We start from the raw sequence: 16,495 nt of genomic DNA, 5'->3' as shown, positions 1-16,495 counted from the left end.
GGAGTGAATATGTGAATTTAATGGTATATGGCATGAATATATAATTGATGCATAGGATATATTTTACATTGTATTGGAATTTTTTAATAGAATACAGTATGGATATGCAGTTGATATATTTTACATATGGTGTTGAAAGTACATGAATCATATGATTAAAGAGGATGTGTGATATCAATGACAATGGATCTACGGGTCATATATAAAATAGCAATGGACTTTCGGGTCATATATATATATGTATACAATGGGAATAAGACCTCCGAGTCATATTATACAATGACAATGACAATGGATCTACGGGTCATATATAAAATAGCAATGGACTTTTGGGTCATATATATATATATATATATATATATATATATATATAGGGGAGCACTAGGGCGCATCCTTAATTAGAGTGCTAACGTACATCCAACCACGTACTGCCATGTGGCACGAAAAATGCAATATTGTATATATAAAAATGCAATACACATTTGTGAAGTTGTTCATGCATTTCCGCAGATTGCATTTTAGTTATAGGAAAATTGCATTTTTTATTGTTAAGTTTTGCATTTTCACATAAATTGCATTTTATTTTGTTAAGTTTTGCATTTTCACATATATAAATGCAATCCGTATAGATATAAAATGCAAATTAAACAGTCAATATCGAAAATGCAAAACTCAACAATAAAAAATGCAATCTGCATATAACAAAAATGCAATCTGTCGAAATTCAATTACAACTTTTACAAATGCATATTGCATTTTTCTGTATATAATATTGCATTTTTCGTGCCACGTGGCAGCACGTGATTGGATGTACGTTAGCACTTTAAAATTAGTTAGCATATTAGTACATCCCTATATATATATATATATATATATATATATATATATATATATATAAAGACAAACATAGGACACAAGGCATGACATAATGCACGAAATGATCTGGATAATGAGTAATGTAAATATAATCTTAGACGATATACTACAAAGAGAATGTCTAATATGGAGTTGTTAAGCAAGATAATGAGTAATGTAAATATAATCTAAGACGATGTACTACAAAGAGAATGTCTAATATGGAGTTGTTAAGCAATACTACGTAATACTAAGTAACATTACTGGTACTGCACAATACTAAGCAGTAGTAAATAACAAATCTCATGATAAAATAAGACACCAACTTAAAAATCTGAAAACAATGTACGGAATACAAAATATAATACAACCGCTAATTCCTAATTGAAAATTGGTAGCAAATGATTTAAACTCAATGTCTGGACAAAAAAAATTGAACATTAATTAACACTTCATCTTTCCTTTACGCTTCTCTTTGTCTTTGCCGAGCATACACATCGTAAAAAGCAACAGCAAAATCAAGTGATTTAAACCTTTGTCCAGCAAATGGCTTCAACTCTAGATAGTATTCAGGTACAACCACAACTTTAAACAAAAAAGGAATACGTCAGCTAAAACGCAACACATTATACAAACATAAGCGTACGAAATTGCATAACATCCTGCACAGTTGCACGATGTACTCATGTCTCTGGTTCATGTTTTAATACATTACCAACTCACTGGTTTTACTTTACAGTTTCAGATTGATACATTACAAGAGTGTACTTGTACATCAACTGTTATATAGGACAAAATAAAAATTAGTGAATAATGTTGGTAATATGGCGAAGCAAACAGTGATTTATCTCCATGCCATTTGTGAAGTTTTAATTCATCATTCAATACTACAACCTAGCCCCATGAATTTCTAAACCCAAAGGGGATGGATTCAATTCAATGTATGGACGAACAATTGCTGCATGACATTAAGACAATGTTTTTGAACATTACTACACAAGGCATACATTAACGTCTTAGTTGCGTACATCGTCACACCGTATCACTACATCAACTGCTTTTCGAAACCATAGTACAAATATACATTAAACCTAAAGTTCTTTTACTACAACCTAACCCAATGGATTGGTAAACCCTAGGGAACGGATTCATCTCTGTGGTGAAGTTAGTTTTCTTAAATAAGAGGTTACTACAACCTAGCCCCATAGCAATCTAAACCCTAGGGGAATGGATTCATCTCCCTGGCCTGAGTGAAAGTTTTCTGTAATCAGTTTCACATTATGCAGCAACGTAATGCAAATACAAAACAAATACGAAAAAAAATTAAAAGAATCAATGAAGGAATTAATTAAATTACCTTCTTCCATTGTTGAAAAAACTGAAACCATTAAAAGAATAGTACAAGAAGTCGGTTTTACGTGAGAAAATACCTCACCAGATATCTTCAATGTAGAAAGGCGTGTATAATTGAGGGAGATAGGAAAAGGGATCGAATATAATTGAGGGAGAGAATAAAGAACTTTGAAGTCGATGAAGAACTACTGTTGATCGAATTTTTGGAAGCAATAACACATAAATCCTCTTCTACAGAAATGACACAAAGAAAAAGATTCACTGTGATTTTATGATAATTAAAGAAAAGCAATCTCCAATTATAATAATTGAACGTGATTCATGGGTTTTAAATAACTGCCAATTTTGTGCTCTCTCCTTTTTACCCTTTTTCGAATTTTTTATTAATTATTTTAATTACATGTGGCTTATATAATAACCATCAGACTATACTAATCAATGGATGAGATTAGTTTTCCTTTTTAACAGGTTTTTGCACATTAATCTGAATACATATGTAGGGTTTTCATCTACCAAAAGAAGTCCCTAAGTATAGAAATACAGACCATATATGGACCGTCAGATTTGGAGATTATTAGTCTCAATCTGGAATGACTCCTCGTTTTTGTTGGGTCATAATAAGACGGATTTGTGTCATGCGAGGGGTAAATTAGGAACCAAAAAAATTAGGAACCGTCGTTCCGTTTTTTAAGTGCAGATTAATTGGGAGTCATTACTCCACACCCTCTTTTCAACGAAAACTCCTCCACTTTCCCTCAGATCTTCTTCTTCTTTCTCAAAATCAAGAAAAACCCTACCTCCACACAAATCGGATACTTCACAAAAACCCTCATCCTAATTTACGATTCTGAAATCGACGAGGAGGGTGAACCAAAAGCCTACTTCAACAATGGTCGACACTCGAGCTTCTGGATCGGCGAGGCATGACGGAAAAGGTTAGTAAGATTTCGTACAATGATTGACTTAAAATTGTCAAAATCTGGCAAAATTTTCACTTCAATTGGTTGGATGTCACGTAGTGTATCAAAGAACGACGGTGAAGAAGAAGATACCGACGATCCCTAAAGCACCGAAAGGTATGGCTACTACAATTTCTGGGTTTTGAATGAATGTAGTTTAATTGGAACTCTGGTAGTATTTAATAGTGTTTTTTTTTTCATAAGCAAAAGGGCGAACTTCCACAAAACCCTCGGCTGAAGTGAGGCCTGGTATTAATGACACAAAAACAAGGTTAAAGTTATATTTTTTAACCTTTTGTACCTCTGCTTTTGAAGAACGCATGAATTGGTATGAGATATGATGGAGCTACACCAATCATATGGTGACTAGCTACGGGAAAAACACATATTTTTATATTTGGCTTATGTTAGTGTTATTCACTAATTTGTTGATATTTCAGATACAACACCACATAACAAAATCAGTCCAGAAGGGGAAAAAGGAAAGGAACGGCTGAAGATGATAAAAACTTCCATTATAATGACTTTGGAATGCTTTTCTCTTGTTTCTTGTAGATGATAGTTCATGTGATGAGCATTACTCGATACATTGGGTCATAGTAAATGAATATTTGTGTCATAGCATTGTTAGGTTAATTTGTGTCATAATATACCAACATTCGAGGCATGACATAAATCCACTGAGTACCAGAATGTCTCATACAATTTGATCGAAATGTTCGTATCAAACAAACTGAATATTAGTACGACCGAATATTGGTTCATAATAAATGAATATGTGGGTCATAGCATCGTATGGTTAATTTATGTCATAACAAACCAACATTTGGGTCATTATATAACACTACGGAGTACCAGAATGCGTCATACAAATCTGATCGAAATGTTCGTATCAAACAAACTGAAGTAAAATGCACTATTATTCGCATGTTTTTGACATATTGAAAAAACCCAATATTCATACGGCCGAGAATACACAAACAATAACCCAAACATCATCCATTCTTTGGCTCATACTAAACGAATATTTGGGTCATGTCAACTTATGGTAAATTGGGTCATAATAATCCAATATTTGAGTCATTACATAAAACTACCGAGTACTAGGATGCCTCATACAAATCTGAACGAACTGAGTAATTTCAAACAACCTGACAATGCAAATAAATTCTGGTGTATAAGTAAATCACGAAGAACAAATCCTCAATATTTTTTCTTGAATAAGTATAATGAAAGATTAAAGGGATTGCTGGTAAAGGAGATGGAGGATATGGAGGAGTGGTGAAGAAGATGAAGTTGATGATATTGAATAAGTTATCTAATTAATCACGCACAAAAAATCTTAATTGACAGAAGAATAATGCAAGATTTTAGGGATTTCCATAACAAGACACTTGACAAAATATCATTTCTATCCTTATACGTTTTTTTTATGTTTAAAATGATAATACTTAAGAAATTAATGGAGCCATTAGATCTTTTAATCTTAAGATCAAATCAGCTAATCCTATGGTTCAAAATCGACCTATATTTCTTGATTTAAAGGCATTTTTGTTTTGATCATTTCTCTACATATGTATATATATATATATACAAAGGCAATGAGACCTACAGGTCGTATACAACATTTTTTCTTTGTCTTCTACTTCCTACGTCTCGAAGTTTGTCACCTATTTTCATTTCTGTTCGTCCCTAAAAATTTGTCATCTTTCACTCTTATCATTTTTGTAGTCACCTACTCCCTACGTTCCACTGACTCATTCACACTCACATTTTATTATAAAACTAATATGTAAATATAAGATCTACATTCCACTAACTTTTTCAACTCACTTTCTATTACATTTCTTAAAACCCGTGCTGGGTCAAATGATGACGAATTTCGGGGGCGGAGGGAGTACTTTATTTATCTATGAACACCAATAATAAGAGAGAAGTACAAATAACTTTGGCGCCAACTCCGCTTGTAGGGCTTCTCTCCGCAGTTCAGATTGTACACTGTAAAACCAAATTCGCTTGCAGATATGGTGACGACGCGCGCTTCAAAGAGAAGAAGGAAGAACCACAGCCATCCTACGGAAGAAGACGAGGAGCAAGAGCAACCACCACCACAACCACATGGAATCAAAAAATCTCCACAGGACTCTCCGGTTGTCGTGCTTGCTCACGGCGCCGGAGCTCCTTCCTCCTCCGATTGGATGATTAGGTACAATTTTCTTGTCATTCTATTTGATGGTGATACCTTTTACCCAAAATGCTGATTAATTTGGGGATTTTATAATTCCCTACATTTTGCATTCCTATACATTCGGAAAATTACGGAATTACTGATTCTGTCAAAATTGCTGGCTGCAAAATAATCTGCCCTGAATATACCAAATACAGATTAGTTTAGTGGAATAAGTGGCTGCGCTAAATTTTCAAGTTTTAAGTTTGAGTTTTGTGATTCATGTTATGAATCTTACCTGAATAGGTTTTGAATTTAATCATGGAACTGTGTTTCTACAGATGGAAAGATATGCTGGCTAGGACACTAAATGCCATTGAAGTAGTGACCTTTGACTATCCCTGTAAGTACTTTCAGGTTTTCATGGATACGGTGAAGTCAGAAAAAGATAGTTATCATTTTTCTGGGTTATCCAGAGTTTGATTAATCTTAACATGAATAAACTGGAAATGTAAAGGAGTCTTTATTTAAAGTGTTCATGGATTTTTGTTTGATGGCAGACATTGCTGGAGGGAAGCGAAGGGCTCCTCCAAAGGCTGAAAAATTGGTTGATTTTCACTATGACGTTGTCAGGAAGGTCATGGCTACATATCCAGGGCATCCACTAGTGTTGGCTGGGAAGTCCATGGGGTCAAGGTAACGTTCGTTATACTCTCATTTGCAAGAATGTTATGGTTATTATGTAAATGAGCTTATAGTAACTGAGTTATTACTTAAATATACAGGGTCTGCTGTATGGTAGCCGGAGAAAAGAATATTTATGCATCAGCTGTAGTTTGTCTGGGATATCCATTAAAGGTCTGTCATTTACATGACAATTAGCAGTATATTCCGTTTTTCTGTTTTGCTCGAAAAGCTCCTTGTCGTGGATGGTTGCCTGTTCATGGAAAAAATGGTTGATGTTTATGAATCTACTAGTATTCAGTTGTGAAGTGGTAATGTATCTGACCATGAACTTCATGCTGTCTAACACAACGCATCGTAAGAGTTGGGTTGGTGTTTCGTGCATCAAACTCTTACAAGAAAGGTGCATAGACCATGAAAAAGTAGATTCAGAGATCCACTGCCTCTAAGATTCTAGCCTAAACTATATGAATCTGTAAACTTATCTGTTTATCATTTAATCCCAATGGTGGTTTTTGGTGTTACTATAACCTCATCTCTTTGTTTTTTTGTTTCTACACTTCGTTCATGTATATGGTCTACAACATTGTACACATCCGAAGCATATCGAATAGACTATCATTTTTGGATTGGGTCATTCTGAAGCTTTTATGGAATTCTAATATTTTAGGGCAGGAATGGTGCATTGCGAGATGATACTCTACTACAACTTAAAGTCCCAGTGTTGTTTGTGCAGGTAAATTTTCCTTAAATACGTGCCCTAATCTTATGATATTCCAATAGCATGACAAAGGTCAAATTTACTTAGATTTGTATATTATGCTGGTTACTGCTTAATAGTAGTACTTGTGAATTTCTGGGTTGGTTAATCTTTTCAACATCAATAAATTTGGTAATTATGTTACTGAGTTTGCTGTTTCTGACATGAAGGGTAGCAGAGATGGGCTGTGTCCACTGGAAAAGTTGGAAGGTGTAAGAAGGAAAATGAATTGCGCGAGTGCAATGCATGTGATCGAAGGGGGTGATCACTCATTCAAAGTTTCCAAAAAGCATCTTCAGATTACAGGATGCAATCAAGAAGAAACAGAACAGCAAGCCGCAGAGGCTATTGCTGCATTTGTATCACAACATCTGAAAGAGAAGTGATGTTTTGGTGCTGAAATGTAGTAACTTTTGGTCCTAAGTTAGGTTTTCATAAACTTCCATATTTTGTAATTATCAAAGTACAGTATGATGCTAGTCTTCTGCTGCCATTTTTGGGATTTTGGACCAATCTATATCTATACTAAATTTAAAATGTGAGTTTCAATTCAGACTACAATTTATGACAAAATATCAGATTGGAAAGTGTAATAAAGTTTTTTACCTCAATTTACTCGTGTGAGTGAAATATATTTTTAAAAAAGATTGAATTGTATGACAACATAGGTCAAAAAATGCAAAACATAATTTGTATACATGGTAATGAATATAGCTGGCTACTGTTAGAATAAAAGTTATTTAACGTCACCTGAGTGATTCTAACTATGGCGGGGAAACCCCATGTACTTAGCAGGCACATGCCTTAACCACTCGCCAAAGCGACACTTTGTAGACTTTTTTAATAGTTATCGAATTAGGCGAAATTAAGAAACCACGTCTACAATATATATTTTGTCTTTTTTCCAAATCCTATCATCTCGACTCAAAATAAATTGGGATATTATATCATGAAACTTTTCAAACATTTGTTTTTTACTATAAAATTTAAAATTGATAAATAATTCACGAACTTAATTCGGGTTACATTTCATTTGTTAAAATTCGGGTTACATTTCATTTGTTATTATTACATCACATAGAGATTTTGGTTATCCATCTTATTTTCAACAACTAAAGTTCATAAATATTAGGTCATGCCAATATCCCAAATAAATTGAAAGATTTATTGGAAGTGAATAACCTAAATACTAACTTTTCTTTGGGGACATTGATTTTTTTTTGGTCCCCTATAATTTAAGTTAAAACCAAAACTATTTTATTGGCCAAATGATCCAAAATGAACCATTTTCTCCTTTGACATGAACCCATTTTTTTATAGATGGAATTTTTCATGTTAAATAAAAGTAGCACATTATGCAGCAGCCAACTACTAATATATATAGTTGGCCTGTTATGAAGTAAATGAACGTGTAGGAAATAATCCATTCTTTTAATCCATTCTTTTAATATCTCTTACATTATTTTATCTCCCACTTAGAGTGTTGTCATAAGTTAGATTAAAACCTTGAAACATAGTACTACTAATATATATATAGTTGGCCTGTTATGAAGTCAAAATAGACAAAATTGAAGCAAACAAATAAGTGAGATATCACCATTTGCAATACAATATCCAAAACAACGTCAGAATTCCTAAGGAACACAAAAGCATCAAAGTCTGTCTACATGTTCAACATGAACCAAGTTGAACAGCATCCCTAATTCTCAGTGCCTTCCTAATTATCCTTGTTTACATCCTTGTTTTCTGCTGCCAATTTGTTGTTGTATGCTTCCAATTCTTTCTTGTAAGCCTCCATTGCTTGCGCAGCTTTCTCATTCCAAACCAGCTTCTCTTCCTCACTTATTTCCTACACAAATCAACACTCGAAGTTATTGCAAACTTATTATTCACGAACTCAATCAACCTTCTTCAACTGCAGCTAGAATAGAATCTATAATACCTTCCACTTGAGCGAAATGAGTGCAGTGATCGTGGAGTGGTTGATCCCGGGACGCTCTTCCACTAAACATTTCCTCGTCTCCTTGCTGAAGAGAAGGAAAGACGAGGCAGGTCTCTTTGGTTTGTTCGGATCAACGATCTTCTCTTCATTCTTCTTCTTCTGCCGACTCTCTTTTTCTTTCTGCATATGCGGATTGCACGAATAAATATACAATAATCCTGAAACATTTGAACTGAATAATCAGAGAGACCTCAAATATAGAAATACCTTGATTAGAGTTTCAGTTTTCTCTTTCTTTTTTAGCAGTTGCATAGCTTCTTGCTTCTGCAGTTTCATGAACTCTTCCCCATCTTTCTTGAGGTTAGCAGCTTCTTCTTCCTTCTTCTGCTTGTATGCTTCCATCTCTTGCCCATATTGTTCCTTCCTTTTCAATGCTATCTGCAAAATTTACCGAGCAAAAAACTCAATTCAGAAACCAGATTCATCCTACAAATGGAAATAAACACAAATTCCAACCCCAAAAACTGACCTCTTCATAGGGGGCCTTTTGTATGTCAGTCATGTTCTTCCACTCCTCACCTGTGATCTTCGCAATCTTCATTACAAAAATCAAAATTCCAAGTCAGCCCCAATCTCAACTAAGAACCCTGTGATTTCAAAATCATTAGTCCTAACTATGTTGCCATCTTAATTACCTCCAACACATTCTTGTTTTCTGCAAGCAGAGCAGCTCTACGCTCATTGGAGAAGATGAAATAGGCCGACATCGGATGCTTCGGCTTCAAAGGGTCCTTCTCCTTCCTGTAACAACACAACATAAACATCAGAGAATGAACTTTTACTACTCTGCTTATGCATTACCTTTTGATAATTCAAGTGGTTTTTTACTTTGTTTTCTTGTTGTTCTCTTTCTCTGCCTCCTGCTTGAACAGAAGGTACTGTTCGAGCAACTCTATCGCAGTCTTGTGCTTCTGCTCGTCTTCAAGAAGCTTCATTGCCTCAAGCTCACGCTTCTCGTTTCCTGCAACCTTCAAATAGGCTTCCTTCTCAGCTTGGTACCTCTCTTCATAAGGCTTCTTCTCTTCCGCAGTGACGGATTTCCATTTTGCACCCAACAGATTCGACATGGCCTTGAAATCAGCATTTGGATTAGCTTCCTTCACCTATTAACATCACAAGATGAGTTAAATCACTATGTTGATTAAAATTAAGAGATATGAAATGGCGATAATGAATGAATTATACCTCGTTCCACTGGTCTTTACACCACAGCACATAAGGAGGAGATGGCTTCTTCTTCCCACCCTTCTTCTTCTCCTTCTTATCTTGCTCTACGTCTTTGATTCCGATCCCTAGCGGGAATGTCTGTAAAAACCCCCAATTTGTTTAGAGAGAGGGCGAAATGTAATTGAGCAACGGAGCAATTGTAAAAGCAATTGAATTAGGGCTAACAATATATAGAGAGATGGGATGAAATTAAACTGTGCAATTGAGTAATTGTAGAAGCAATTGAAATTAGGGCTAACATTATATATATATAGAGAGAGAGATGATGAAGAAATGTAATTGTACGATTGTAAAAGAAATTGAATTAGGGCTAACCACAGTAGGCTTGAACTCCTTGATCTTCTGCAATTTCTTGAGTTCGGTTTTGAGTTTCTCCTGCTCGCGATCTCGAGTCTCGAGTTGTTCCTCTTTTTCCTTCAACATTTCCTCGGTCTGCTCCTTCTCGATCTTCAATTTCTCGAGCTGCTCCTGCATTTCCTGGAGCTGCTTCTCGAAAGAAGACGCATCAGAGGCCTGTTGCTTCCCCTTCGCAGCGCCTCTCTTCTTTTTCTTCTGCGACAAACTCCCGTGGTTCTCCTTTCCGGCGGAGTTTTCCGGCGGCGGAGAGGCAACGGGAGAGGGGTCCGGAACCGCACCGGCGGCGATGTTGGCCTCATTTGACGAGACAGCTTTAGGCTTCAACGCCTTCTTTGATCTCCCCTTCTTGGTGGGCGCTGGCTCGGCGAATGTAGGGTTTTCAGCAACGGCAGCCATTGGAAATGTTTGAAAACTGAAAGAGAGTGTTAAGAGTAGTGATGAAGAAATGAAGAAATGGGAGCGGTTTTATTGAAGTGGATGTCTAACGGTCGTATATTTCAAAATTTGAATTTTCTTATTAGAATTACCGTTGTGATTGTTATTAGTATCATAAATCAGAAACCCTAGGGGAATGATCAATTGCTAAGTTATCATTTAATTGTTAACTTATCATTTAATCGCTAACTATAACTAATTTAAGGCCACAGAATTTTAGGAAACGTATGGTCTACAATTTGTCACGTGTAATTTTCATTTTTATTAATTAAATCGAAAAAGCTAAAAAAAAACTCCAAATTAGGGTTTTGGATGAAAAATGTCAATATAGTGTTTCGAAAATATCAACACAATGCTTTGAGAATGTCAACACAATGTTTTAAGAATGTTAACTCATTGCTTATATTGACATTCTACATGTATTATATTGACATTTTATATAGTATGTTGACATTTCTGTTTGTACGAAAAAAATTAAAAAATTTTGAATTTTTTTTCAAATTTTGACGTCGGAACATATGCATGTAGGATATTGTTGGAATCCTTATAAAATTATCTTTAATTTGATAGGAGTATATGTTATATGAATTTAAAGTTTTGGGATTTCTTTTAAAAGTTAGTTATAACTAAACATGTAGTTAATTAACATTAATACCCCTATTGATATTTTTTGAAATTACTTTTATGACCTTATTGACATTTTTCGTTGATCGTATTGACATTTAGGGATTAATGATCTAAGCCCTTAACTACGAGCTATTTATAATAAAAATTATGAAGAATCAAATCCGACGATTTTATCTAAAATCCACTAACGATAACAAAGACTCCATCATGGGAAAATTCTAGCATAATGAATTGAATGTTGTGCTATTGGAACCTCAATTCTTTTTCTTTTAGTAAAAAACACAGAATAAATTTCAGTTATAAATAATTCGTTAAAATGATTAAACTAGTGTATAATTTCTTGCAATTATAAACTATAGAGATATCAAGTTCCATGAGAAAATGTAGATCATATTTAGGGAAAATATCAAGATCCATTAGTAACAAAATTGAAAAATTTGTGAAAAACCATGATTCAAAAATCTACTACTAGTACTTTTCATAATTTTTACAAGTGGTCTTAAAAATTACGAACTTTCCGAATTGTTTTGAAATGCTAAAAAATTATACGTGTAATAGTCGGAGCTACATTTCATCTTGTGGGGAAGATGAAATTGATGATTATATATGAATGCTCTAGAATTAGTATCGCCATTTTACATAGGCAAAAAGATTAATTTGTGAAAATTCATGATTTTTTACCAATTTCCCTAGTAATTATAGTCCTCACCTCCAACTTTACATTCCAAAATCAATATTTGTATCTGATTACTAGATTTTTTATTTTTTTGGTAAAGCTAAAATATTTTTAATACCATCGTGATGTCCCAAAAAAATATTTCTATTTGATATTTTGCACTTAATGGGGGAATTCTAGCTCCGTTATAATCCTTATGCTCGTTTTGAACACAATCATAGTTCTTGCTTATTAGGAGATTAGATTTCACCCTTGTTCGTTAGTGTAATCTCCTTCATTTTTCAAATCAATTTAGTATTGACAATTTAGTATTGACAACCACTTAGCTTAGTAGGCTACCTAATCATATCACTAATTAGGTAAATAAAATCTTACTCCTTTCTTTCCACAATAAAAATCACATTTTATCATTTTTATCCGTCCAACAATAAGAATCAGACTTCATTTTTATCATAAATGATAAGTAGGTCTCAGATTCCACTAACTCACTTCACTCACATTTTATTATAAAACAAATATAAAAAATGGATTCCACATTCTACTAACTTTTTCAATCCACTGTTCTTTATCTTTCTTAAAACTCGTGCCCATAATAAGAGTGAATCTTATTGTGGGACGGAGGGAGTATTCGCCTACTACCCCTATTTACTTTCTCTGTCTATCTATTTCATTTTACAAATTTTTACCTCTAGTTTCACTCCATCTCATTTAGATCAAGAGTCATTAATCACTCGATGTCCCGAAATGGAGCCACGATGGCCTCTAGTCAGGCCTTATCTCTTCCTCTCATGCGGCCGCTATAATCGCATCAAATCCATCATCGTAATCATTCTTCATATAATCTAAAATATCTTCAGTTCTTTATTTTTTGGGGTTAATATATTTACCTTTTCTGTACATCAAACAACTTTAAAAATTAAAATTAAAATATATATTCTAAATTCATATAAAGTGGAATGAATATCTGTCTCAACTCTCACATATCCCATGACATTTTATAATGCACTAGTTGAAGTTTTGAACATATACAAATCTGGATGTGGGCATAATACATAATACCGGAAAACAGGAAATGTTCAATCATTCAAATATCCAATCTTAATATTGTTCGACAAATCAAATTAGTGGGACACCATGTTCTCATCACCATATTATTTGGGATTCGACCTTAGCATTATTCCTCCATAAAAACACAATAACCACAATTAATAAGTGGGACACCATGTTCTCATTACCATATCACAAAAGATTTTGCTTCTGGTTTGTAACACATTTTGGACATCAATGACAGCAGTCATAATTAAATAAGTACTAAAATATTTCTTTAGTGTAGTTAGTACCTTGACATACCATCGTATACTTAACAACAAAAATACAATTAATTACAAGAATCTTTCAATTTTGTTTTCTTAGTTTGGAAATGTGCATTCATATAAGCACTATATTTACTACTCCTTCCCCGAGACTAAATGAGACACATTCTTCTGTCCCAAACTAAGTGATACATAACCTTAAATTAGCAATAATTAACATTGTTCTCTTTTACTATACTTTATTCTGACTCTTTTTTTTTATTCTCTATTTATCCCCTTCTTTATTATCTATCATAATTTATTATCTCCATAATTAATCCATTACAAATTATTTCATAAATTCTTATGCCAAGATAGAAACATCTCACTTAGGTTAGGACAAATGAAGTAAGTAGTATAGTATTCTATAAGAAAGAAAACCATCCGGTGTAAGACGGATTCGAACTCAGGTCAAACACGCGCACAAGCTTCAAGTTATTATGTTTTCTAAGTGACACGTTTTTCTTACACGTGAGGCATGAAATTGAAGCCAGAAAACGTTATACCCATTTTTAGAACTTAAAAAAAAAAACTCCCCTTTTGGGAGACTAATTCTTATTATCGTCTATTTCAAGAAAAAATGCTTAAAATCTCATGAATCCACCACCATTGATCATTGCAAGAATCATCAAATCTCTCAGCCATTTACCACCATTTCCATCAAGACATCATTCCAAGAATCAATAGGACCAGGCAGACACCAATGCAGGCAGTCGTTTATCACCTTCGCCTTCTCGTCTTCCGCGAAGGGCTGATAAAATCTGTAGGGTCCCGGGTGTCCATCGGGCCTCAACAACGACATTAGGTGCACGTCGAAAAGCCTGAGATTCACACCCTTCTCTGATGCCTTAACCAATATCTTATCCAATTCCTCTAGCTCTACGTCGCGTAGAAGCTTGTCCGGTTTGTTTAACTCAAACTCACCTTCCTTCACCGGTGCTTTTCTCTTACATGTCCCACCACTGAACCACTCGCCCCCCTCAAAGTGATCCGGAGAGGAGGTCCTGTAAAAGGTCACGCCCTCGTGATTTGATCCTACAATGTAGTCGAAAACAGTCCTCATGGCTCTGCGGTATGCAAAGTTGAAACGTAGCTTGGTGAGGTCGGTATTGGTGCAGTTGTAGCAGCCCAAGACGGTGTTGTTCTCGTAGTAGACTGCAGTTTTTGTGAACCATTTACCAACAGATAGCATCACATAATCGTGGCTCTTGTACTCCTCCGTCCAATTCTTGTCGAGTACATCAAGATGCAGCTGGATATCACCTGTGGAAACACCGTTGCTGTCTTCAAAGGTGGCCGCGTAAGTCAGGAAAGGAGACCAGAGAGCCGATAGGGTGAAGTTGTACGACGGAAAGAGCCATCTTCGATTTTTGTAGGTCTCATCGTGGTAGACTTCGATTGGATTCTCAACCTGACAAGTATCAATTCAATAGCCTATTTAAGGTAAGAAAACATTCAATCACTAAAATAAACCTATGTTCTAAGATCACTTTTAAAGTTCGCGAGAAACACCAGAATTCACCCGTTTTTAAGACCAATATCCGAAAAAACAATGTCGATGAATTACCATTGAGAGTCCACAAAGGATAGAATGGACATGGTTTCTTGAAATGGAATCACCAATGAAGGCCCAGCTTTTGTTGGTCATCAAGTCGAGGAAGCCCCGGGGGTCAAGGCGACGCAACTCACAGTCCCGGGGCTTCCACCTCCAGTGGAGATAACCGGAGTCGGGGCGGCCATTTTTCATACAGTTCTGGTGGTCTTCAATGAAGCTGCAGCTGCTATTTGTGTAACGAGGCTCTGCTTCATACACCCAATCCCCAATAAAAAGATTGCATTTTTCTGCATACCAAATCAGGGTTTGACTAATTTAATTACAACAGGACTCAAAACTATACAGCAACAATCATTACAATGAGTGAGCTTGGGTCAAATTCATATCTTTGAAAAGCTACTACAATCATGATTTGGGAAAAATTCAATCTTTACATAAACATAAACAAAACTAGTGATGATTTTAGTCAAGAACCAACTTCAGATAACAATACAGCTAGCAAATGAAATGCAAATTCAGATAAGAAACCAACTTCCACCACTCACATTGAGAAATAAGTGAAGGGGAAGAGAAAGATCTGACCTTTTTCCACAGAATCGGGAGAAATCGTGGTTTCAACAAAGGGAGCAGTTAGAACTGGTGAAGAATCAGAGGATTTGTTGAAGATAAGCATAAAAGCAAGGGCTGCTAAAAGAAGTGAAACACCCAATTTGAGAAGGAAGTAATTGTTCTTGTGAAGATAACTCCAATGCCACTGCTCCACTTTCTTCACCATCTCTGATTTTAGTTTAAAATTTTCTTCTCCCTTTACATGAACCGACAACTGAGATGTGGGATGTATTGCATCTTTATAGGAGTATTATATTATTTCCGACATGACATTTAGATTTCTGGATTGACCACTGTGTAAGTTGATTTTTACAATGGTAATTATTTAATGAATACATGCTTAGAATGTTTTAAGGAATTTTAAATTGTGATGAAATGATATAATTATGGTCGTATTTAATTAAATTATCCCTCGTTTGAATTAAGGTTTTCTTTCCTATATGATACAAACAGAAGGGCTAGTTTAAGTGATTTGCAATTGCGAGCTTCAATTTGTTTAGGTAGAATAACACAATTTGTTTTGGAAGTTATAATAGTTAAGGCACCTCAATCACAAGCGTGAAATGTTGGTATTTGAGTTCGTATTGTTTCATTTTATAAGAATTAGTTTGAATAAAAGATTTTTCCATCTATGTTTCGATTGCAAGAAGACACCTTCCAATATTGCTCTACAAAATAATGAAACCTTATAATGAATGATAAAATTTAATTGTTGATGGTGTGTTGCAAAAAGCAAGTTGTCGTAATACAAGATAAGTATAAACTTTAAAAAATATTCAAAAGATCACTTTATATTATTCACAAATTATCGACAAAATAACAAAGCATTCCAACAAATATTGTCAAACGACTTTTACCATATGAAACTTCACTAGCA

General features: G+C 34.7%; 3 protein-coding genes across 3 annotated transcripts; 1 reads left to right on the top strand and 2 right to left on the bottom strand.

Moving 5' to 3' along the window:
- Positions 1 to 5,135: 5,135 nt before the first annotated feature.
- Positions 5,136 to 7,305, top strand: LOC125210698 (alpha/beta-Hydrolases superfamily protein). The gene is made up of 6 exons (XM_048110269.2): positions 5,136 to 5,373; positions 5,676 to 5,737; positions 5,895 to 6,030; positions 6,120 to 6,192; positions 6,689 to 6,754; positions 6,949 to 7,305. The coding sequence occupies exons 1-6, from the start codon at positions 5,192 to 5,194 to the stop codon at positions 7,162 to 7,164; spliced, it is 735 nt and encodes a 244-aa protein (XP_047966226.1). The 5' UTR covers positions 5,136 to 5,191; the 3' UTR covers positions 7,165 to 7,305.
- Positions 7,306 to 8,346: 1,041 nt separating this feature from the next.
- LOC125214996 (high mobility group B protein 6-like) lies at positions 8,347 to 10,800 on the bottom strand. Its single transcript, XM_048116263.2, has 8 exons — positions 10,323 to 10,800; positions 9,966 to 10,085; positions 9,609 to 9,883; positions 9,416 to 9,521; positions 9,250 to 9,315; positions 8,988 to 9,158; positions 8,721 to 8,900; positions 8,347 to 8,627 (listed from the first exon to the last, which is right to left on the bottom strand). Exons 1-8 carry the CDS (start codon positions 10,758 to 10,760, stop codon positions 8,496 to 8,498), a joined length of 1,488 nt encoding a protein of 495 aa, XP_047972220.2. The 5' UTR covers positions 10,761 to 10,800; the 3' UTR covers positions 8,347 to 8,495.
- Positions 10,801 to 13,880: 3,080 nt separating this feature from the next.
- LOC125214997 (protein trichome birefringence-like 23) lies at positions 13,881 to 15,833 on the bottom strand. The gene is made up of 3 exons (XM_048116264.2): positions 15,592 to 15,833; positions 15,022 to 15,296; positions 13,881 to 14,865 (listed from the first exon to the last, which is right to left on the bottom strand). Exons 1-3 carry the CDS (start codon positions 15,782 to 15,784, stop codon positions 14,092 to 14,094), a joined length of 1,242 nt encoding a protein of 413 aa, XP_047972221.2. The 5' UTR covers positions 15,785 to 15,833; the 3' UTR covers positions 13,881 to 14,091.
- Positions 15,834 to 16,495: the final 662 nt, after the last annotated feature.

Source organism: Salvia hispanica, chromosome 3 (genome assembly GCF_029641045.1).
Source record: "Salvia hispanica isolate PSC_SH4W2 chromosome 3, Shi_PSC_v1, whole genome shotgun sequence".
NCBI lineage: Eukaryota > Viridiplantae > Streptophyta > Magnoliopsida > Lamiales > Lamiaceae > Salvia > Salvia hispanica.
The sequence above is the reverse complement of the archived record's forward strand: the minus strand, read 5'-3'. Positions and strand labels throughout refer to the sequence as shown.

Bases quoted from the DNA above. Each gene is read 5' to 3' on its own strand.
- LOC125210698 (XM_048110269.2), top strand. From the start codon at position 5,192: ATGGTGACGACGCGCGCTTCAAAGAGAAGAAGGAAGAACCACAGCCAT. The intron at 6,193-6,688 runs GTCTGTCATTTA...CTAATATTTTAG, and splicing joins GTCTGGGATATCCATTAAAG to GGCAGGAATGGTGCATTGCG. The intron at 6,755-6,948 runs GTAAATTTTCCT...TCTGACATGAAG, and splicing joins TCCCAGTGTTGTTTGTGCAG to GGTAGCAGAGATGGGCTGTG.
- LOC125214996 (XM_048116263.2), bottom strand. From the start codon at position 10,760: ATGGCTGCCGTTGCTGAAAACCCTACATTCGCCGAGCCAGCGCCCACC. The intron at 10,086-10,322 runs GTTAGCCCTAAT...GGGTTTTTACAG, and splicing joins AGGAGTTCAAGCCTACTGTG to ACATTCCCGCTAGGGATCGG. The intron at 9,522-9,608 runs GTAAAAAACCAC...GTGTTGTTACAG, and splicing joins GAGAACAACAAGAAAACAAA to GAAGGAGAAGGACCCTTTGA.
- LOC125214997 (XM_048116264.2), bottom strand. From the start codon at position 15,784: ATGGTGAAGAAAGTGGAGCAGTGGCATTGGAGTTATCTTCACAAGAAC. The intron at 15,297-15,591 runs GTCAGATCTTTC...TTTGGTATGCAG, and splicing joins TCCCGATTCTGTGGAAAAAG to AAAAATGCAATCTTTTTATT. The intron at 14,866-15,021 runs GTAATTCATCGA...GATACTTGTCAG, and splicing joins TCCTTTGTGGACTCTCAATG to GTTGAGAATCCAATCGAAGT.